Here is a 7,582-nt window from a genome sequence, read left to right on the forward strand (position 1 = left end):
AGTGCACCACAACACTCCGACTGCGTCACAATGTGTTCGCTACATCGTTGGTGCAATTGTTTTTTTTTTTTAATACAATTGTTACGCAGCCCCTAACTGAGCATATATCATACTTCTGTTCGTTCTGCGTTCTGTTATCTAGCCAGCCACTAGCTTAGGTACGTCACATCCGGTCCCTCAGCCGGAAGTAAGATGACAAAACGAGCGCAATGGCGGCACCGTTGTTGCCATGGAAAATAAGGTGGAAAGCGCTTGCGGTTGGGGCTTTCATATGAAGCGGGGTTTTCTTGCTTTCTCTTTATATTTGACTGAGCAAAGCAAACTGCTACATGTTTCTTTTCATTTGAACTTCTAACTTACTATTACTGTCATTTTATCTGCACTATATAGTGTTTTTGGCATCCATCATTTATTCATATTTACACACCAGATATCCAATAATCGCGGGCGTTTGACGCAGGGATAGAGAGACATCACATTATTAATTCTAACAGATACTATTGACAGGATGGGATGCTGTTTTGTGCTCACTCTGTTCGTTTCGCTCCTTCACGGTAAGACATTTAACGTTACATTTGTAACTTCAACGCGTTATTAGCGATGGAAAATTAAAATTTCACATCAATATTATCGTGTTTTTTTTATTTTTTTAATAAAGTTATATGACATAGGGCAGAGGTTCCTGACTGTATTTTTAAAAACACTTTTTGCCAATAAGGTTATATATAGCTAATGATGCATGTTTAAAATGATTGCATAATTATTTAATGTTTAAGAGGTTAAGATCTATTGATAAACATCATAGTCCTTGATAATATATGCATTGTGCTTGATAACACTGTATGTATGTATGTATATATATATATATATATATATATATATATATATATATATATATATATATATATATATGTGTGTGTGTGTGTGTATAATGATATGTGTACACATATATAGTGCTAATGATATTTTCTATCCCATAGCCTGAAACCTACCTCTGATTCTAACCTTTTTTATTTTTAGATATTAATTCAGCATAATAAATTAACAAAATGTGTTTTCAGGTGTTTTTGGTGGTGATGGAGTAAAAGTGTCGGAAATGGAGGGAGACAAAGTCACTCTGAACACTTATATAATCAAAAAAGAGCATGACAAGTTGCTGTGGTATTTTGAAGACACTCGTATCGCTCTGGTCAATGGACATCCCAACACGAGCTGTTTATATGATGGAGAAGACGGGAGATTCAGAGACAGACTGAAGGTGGACTATAAGACTGGATCTCTGATCATCACAAATATCACAACTGAACACACTGGACGTTATGAAGCAGAGATCATCAGAAGTGAGAGTTCAGGGAAAAGACAAAGTTTAAACAGAAACCGCAAGTGTGATAGCACAAAAATCACCAAAAAAATCACCATCAGTCAAGATGATACCATAAAAACTTTCAATGTGATCGTCACTGGTGAGTTACTCAATGTAAATTACCATTAAGTGTTTTTGATTGTTTGTTTGTTTACTTTTTGTTTTGAAGAAATTACATATTAGAACACACAACTTTTTTTTTCTATTATAATGCATATTATTGAAACCAGATTCGACCTCATAGGCATGCTTTAAACATAATGGCTCATCGACATAGAAAAAACTACATTTCTGATTAAATATCAGTGTTACGGCCCATAACCATCATTAGGCTCGTTAACCGAAATAAAAAATAAAACCGGGTGGGTCGCGGAGACTTTCTGGAATCTCCGATGACGTCACATTGTTCTCGCTTAGTAAGAATCCCCCCACAACGTCACCCACGGACTCGCTCACGGTAATAAATGTCACGCACAGGGCCAGATTAAGATCAAATTGGGCCTGATTCTGCACCGCAAAAACTCCAAAAAGGGCATATTTTTTTCTCTGCATTGGTGCATGTGCATTCGACACTCGCACATGCGCACTCAGACCGACTAAGAAGCGACGCAAGCTCTCCTTTTACTATTGACTAAGTTAGGCTAAAACGAAACTGAAACCAACATTGGGTATGTCATTCGACACAAAATCAAATGTTTCCGTATGCGCGATGTATTTCAATGCCAAACTATAAGGCTATTTATTATATAGTTCACTCATGTTCCAATATCTACGTAAACTAGCCTGAATGTTTTGTATAACATAACGGCGGTACGGCTATAACACTTAATGCAACATGTTTTAATATTTAAACTGAGCAGTGTGTGTGTGTGTGTGTGTTTCTGCATGTTTGACTGACTGTGTTTTATTATGATAAACGGCTGCAATCACTTGATTTTTTTAGGACTCCTTTTAGTCATAAAGATAATCTGAATAGTAAAAGGTTGGACCCACTTTATATTAAGTGGCCTTAACTACTATGTACTTACATTTTAATTAATAATTTAGTACAATGTACTTATTGTGTACATACATGTTTTTACATTGTACTTATATTTAAAAAAATAACTAGATGTAATTACATCTGTATTTAAATTTCTGTAATTACATTTATAATTACACTGTTGACCCATACTTTACACCTTCACCCACCCTTAAACTTACCTATACCTCCAACCCCCTCCCTTACCTTACCCCTATCCCACCTCAATAGCAGCAAAAGTGTTTTACAATACAATATGAACACAATAAGTACATTGTACTTATTTTCTTTATGTAAGTACATAGTAGTTAAGGCCACCTAATATAAAGTGGGACCAAAATTAGGATGCCGCTTTCTGCCGTCTGGGATCATTTCGCACATCACATATATGAACCGAAACTCAGCCTACTCGTTTTTCTTTCATTTTCTTAATTTATGATTTAAGTTAAAATATATTTCTGTTGTAGGCCTATTTATTTGTTATATTTATATAGGCCTATATTGGGGCTTTCTGTTTTTAATGGGTCACAGACACTTCTAATTTAATTCAATTTTAATATAAAATAATCTTGTTGGTTTATCGCTTAATAATCGGTCGGTAGAAAAAAAACAAAAAACAACAACAACAAGAACGTTAACACCGCATTAATAATACCTAGTGTCAGTAATGTCACAGTGCAGATAATATAGAATAATAAAAACTGCATAAAAAGTTACGCTGTTCATGCGTCCGAAAGTCCATGGTCCTGCCTTTATATTTTATTTTATTAATAATTTATTGATATGTCATTTCACTCACACACAGGCAAGAAAAGCCTATCACAACATTCATTGCACATCATATGCAATTAATTTTAATGTAGTAATATTATTGTTATATGTAGTAAATACATATATACTAATTAATAATACTGTCAAAAGTACTTATTTTTTCATCATCAATTCAATCTCAATGGGTTCCTTTATATTTATTTTTTTTATTCCAGCAGCTCTGTCTGATCAAGTCGAAAGCAACGACGAGCCCAGTATGGAGAAGAGGGAGTCTGACTTGGGTATACTTTCAACCTTACTTTATCTCTTAGTAGATTGCATATAATGTAGCACAGTACAGTATATTATAAATGCATTTGAATTTAATTTAAACAGAATTTTGCATTATAGGTGTTTATAAATTAAACATGTCAAACTCCATCCTAAACACTCGCTGCTTACAATAAAGATGTCCAAAATAATTATTTACACAATTTAAGACTACAGTCATGGGAAGCCAATACAATTCTCTCTCAGAACTTGTAATTTAATAAACCATGACTATTATGAGAAAGACAAACATAAACAGTTGAGATGCAACAGTTCAGTTGCATCATGAGATTACAAAGAGTGAAAAGCTATAAATTGACATTTCTGGAGGCAAACCTTTAAGACTATTCCTAAAACTTTCTTAAATTATTCCATTATGGAATAATCTCTATTTATAAACAGAGGAATAAGCCTTACGGATTGCCAAAGTGTCCTTAGAGAGAATATATGCAGTGAATATGGTATATAAACACACTGTAATGTTTTCTCTCACTAAGTTATACGTGTCTTTATCTGTTTCAGATTCAGGTCTGTCTTTAGCTGCTGTAGCAGGAATATGTGCTGCTCTTCTGCTGCTGACTGTTGTAGCTGCTACTGCTGTGATCTTCAGAAATGGTGAGTATTACATGAAGATCCTTAAGTGAGAGGGAAATGTGCTTGATGCAGAATTTTATTCCTGATAATGAACATTGTTGCATGTGTGATTTTTTTCTCTCTCTTTCAGGAATTAGGAAGAATGAAAACAATGGACTACAACGCAATGATGAGGTAAGACACTGTTGTGAAACATGACTTTACACCACATTAAGATCGGTTTGATTTTAGCTACACACACAAAATCATTTTAATGGCTAACAAGCCTTTTTAACAGAATCTAATGCACTGCTAGAACAGAAGTGCTGATTGTGTCTGATTGTAACTGCAGAAAGCACTGTTTCTCTAACTTTACCTTCTGTGATTTATTGTTTTCTTACAGAAGGAGAAAGACGATCCCAAAAGTGTCATTATAAAATGAGGAAAGCGGAAGCAATCTTCTCTTTAAAACATATACTTACCTAAAAAACATAAACCTTGTTCAAATCCAGCATCGAACTGGACCTTGTTTATAAAACATTTGTCAACAAACACACTTGTAAAACTCCTTTGCTATCGCGTAAAATTAGACATCTCTGAGATTTTTCTGTTTTGAACATGGCTCCTGATGACTAATTTATTGCGTGTTTCGGTGCCCACGAGCATATGTCCCTTGCTAACAAGAAGCTATGCTTCTAACCACAGGTGGAGAGTTGTTTTTCCTACCACATCAGATTGTGATGCTATGTTTCAGGATGTTTGTTTGAACTAATGTTTCGGGGAAAACGGGGCATTTCCTGAACATTCCTGTAAAACGACGTAACTCGCTGATTAACCACCATAGTGCAATGCATTGTTGTTGAAACAAACTCAGTTAGCTGGATTTGATTATTGAGGATTTGGCATGACTTTGGATTGTTTGGTTCTTCGAAGCTCGTCCCAGTGTTGATCGCATCTTTTTAACCAGAACTGATACTTAAAATCTGTCCGTTACTGCAGCTACTTTATTACTAGAGTATCCTACTGATCCAGGGACAATCATTTTAAATAATAATGATTTTATTAAATTAATTTAAAGACAGTATAATATTGTTAAGTAGTCTTTAATACTATAGACACAGAACGTTTTACTATTCGACATAAAATAAGTACTTCATGATTGTATTAGAAGTCTTGCACACAGATAATATAGAGTTGTGCATTAATTTGAGTGATGACAGATATTATCGGATATATTAATGCAGATAACATGATCTTGACTCTTAAGAAACTCTCACATGGCAAACCTGTTTCAAAGATCAAAATTAATTTGAAATATGAATAGCTTATTACTACTTTGAAATAAAAACGTAACGCCTGTACAAATATTAGAAGTCATAAATATAAATTATCGAGTAGCCATGAAATGAAATGCGTGCAGCTACAATTATGTAATATAGCCTACCTCATGTAAACTGTGTTACACTCACTGTACACTGATCTAGAGTATATATTTACATTCAATCAATTAGCAAATGGTTTTATTCAAGTCGTGATGATGAACATCGCAAGCACTTTATTACATTAGTTATTAAAATAAGCTGAATAAGGACAGATCTTTGATCCACCGCAGTTCAACGGCGAGGGTTAAGGTTCTGGAAAGTGACTTTGACGGTTGTTGATTCTTTGTGCAATATAAAATACGTTACCAAATAATTGTAAGACACAGCTATTTTAAGTTTACGCACAGGACAATTGAACTTTATAAACTAGTCAAAAATGAGGAAATTGTCTTTGTCAAAATGTTTTATATTGACATTATGTGTAACACATTGTGTAAACTTTTACTGTCATTGCTCAGAACTGAGGTTGAATTGATCTTTCAAGCTTCATCCATAAACTGTGTAATGTTTTTATAATATTATTCTGTATTCTGGAAGTCCAATTTATTTTCTCTATTGAAAAACTGGTGAATGATTCTGTATAAACTACAGACATGTAAGCAAGTATACTTACTTAAAAAAAAATGACATGAAGAAAGTTGTAGTTTATGTAATCTAGTTTACTCATTAATGGTAAAGATTCTGTGCTTATGTTGCTGAGGTGTTTTTCCTGTCCCCACAGGAGCATAGTCGGTTTTGTTTTGCTTTCTCTTCCCTCTCCTCATGTTATGCTGTATTTATTCAATGCCCTGTCTTCCTGTCCTGTCCACCCCCTTGTCATATTGTATGTATGGACAGGTTGATGGCTAATTTCACGGTACCTGTGACCAGTGACAATAAAGGCTACTACTACTACTAATGTATTCTGACCACATTACTTTTGAAATAACTTGTTCAAAATCTCAGGGGATCTCAGGGGGTTTGTCTGATGAAACAGTTTGGGAATCCCTGCATCACATGAAAACAACGATGACACATGAAGGGGTTTCAGGTTTGAGATCATTTTGACTGGATTTTGTCCAGATCAGTAATTAGAGGAAGTCATTAGATGCCAATATAATCCTTTAAAAATGTAACTTCAGTCATGAGGATGTACATAATTACAAGTACAGCTTTTTGGAATTTGATGTAATCCAAGTTACTTGAAAAACTACAAGAATCATCAATCGGAGAAACATGACAAGTTTTGCATTATTTTATTTTATTTTTTTCCTTCAAATCAAAGTTTGTTGTAACTCATCTGTGCTTTAGATTCAGAAGACATTTTTGTGAAATCTTTATGGAGAAAATGAATGTGACACTTAGGTTCTCCTCACATTTATTTAATGTTTTTAAAAAAAAAAGATAAATGGTGACATAATGAAAAGGCTCTTGTCCTCTTCAGATTTCCCGTGGCATGTTATCACTGCTGATTTTATTATTAAATTGTATATTGGTGTCATTTTATTTATTTAAATGTTAAATAAAAGTCATTATAATTCACGTTGCTATAAGTAATTAATTTTACTTTTAGTAATTTCAGTGTAAATTGTCTTAAATCATTTGCAAATTAATATTTGTAATATTTTTGTGAACCACTACACAAAGAATATTTCTTAATATTCACTACAGAGTGTTAATGTAACACTGACACATGTCTGCATTATTGAAGTGATTTATTAATTTCTGAACATCTGCTGTTAACAAGAAGAAAAGAGAAAGAAGAACAAAAGTATGGGAAGAGGAGAGTAAAAACACAACCTTATTTACTTTCAAACATTTACACTTGAAATAAACGACTTAACTTTTTTATCAATAATGCTGACAAACAATATACAACTTGTTTGTCAGCATTGCAATGCATGCTGGGTCCACCAATCAAACTCATCCAGTACTCTCAGTTATTTAATTATTTGTGTCTTTAATAGCTTGTGTTGTGATGTTTAGAGTTATCTGTTTATCTGAATGTCTTGATTGTCAAAGTTGTTGAGATGAATACACTGATTCTTGATGTCTCTCTCTCTCTCTCTCTCTCTCTGTGTGTGTGTGTGTGTGTGTTTTAAAGTAGTTCTTTAGATATCTGAACACTGCTGGATCCCAAGCTGTACAATCAAAGAACTGCTAGAATCAATCATGTAACATTAA

The 7,582-nt window shown here is 33.7% G+C and overlaps 1 protein-coding gene across 2 annotated transcripts; it reads left to right on the top strand.

The window, feature by feature from the left end:
• The first annotated feature begins 200 nt into the window (after positions 1-200).
• LOC113040401 (uncharacterized) lies at positions 201-6,354 on the top strand. Of its 2 annotated transcripts, none has more exons than XM_026198756.1 (6): positions 201-554; positions 1,062-1,463; positions 3,374-3,436; positions 3,987-4,079; positions 4,189-4,232; positions 4,441-6,354. In XM_026198756.1, the coding sequence occupies exons 1-6, from the start codon at positions 509-511 to the stop codon at positions 4,477-4,479; spliced, it is 687 nt and encodes a 228-aa protein (XP_026054541.1). In that variant the 5' UTR covers positions 201-508; the 3' UTR covers positions 4,480-6,354. The 2 variants fall into 2 exon arrangements, with proteins under 2 accessions (XP_026054541.1, XP_026054540.1); XM_026198755.1 differs by having other exon boundaries at positions 3,371-3,436; positions 4,441-6,339.
• The last annotated feature ends 1,228 nt before the right edge of the window (positions 6,355-7,582 follow it).

Source organism: Carassius auratus, chromosome 22 (genome assembly GCF_003368295.1).
Source record: "Carassius auratus strain Wakin chromosome 22, ASM336829v1, whole genome shotgun sequence".
Taxonomy (NCBI): domain Eukaryota; kingdom Metazoa; phylum Chordata; class Actinopteri; order Cypriniformes; family Cyprinidae; genus Carassius; species Carassius auratus.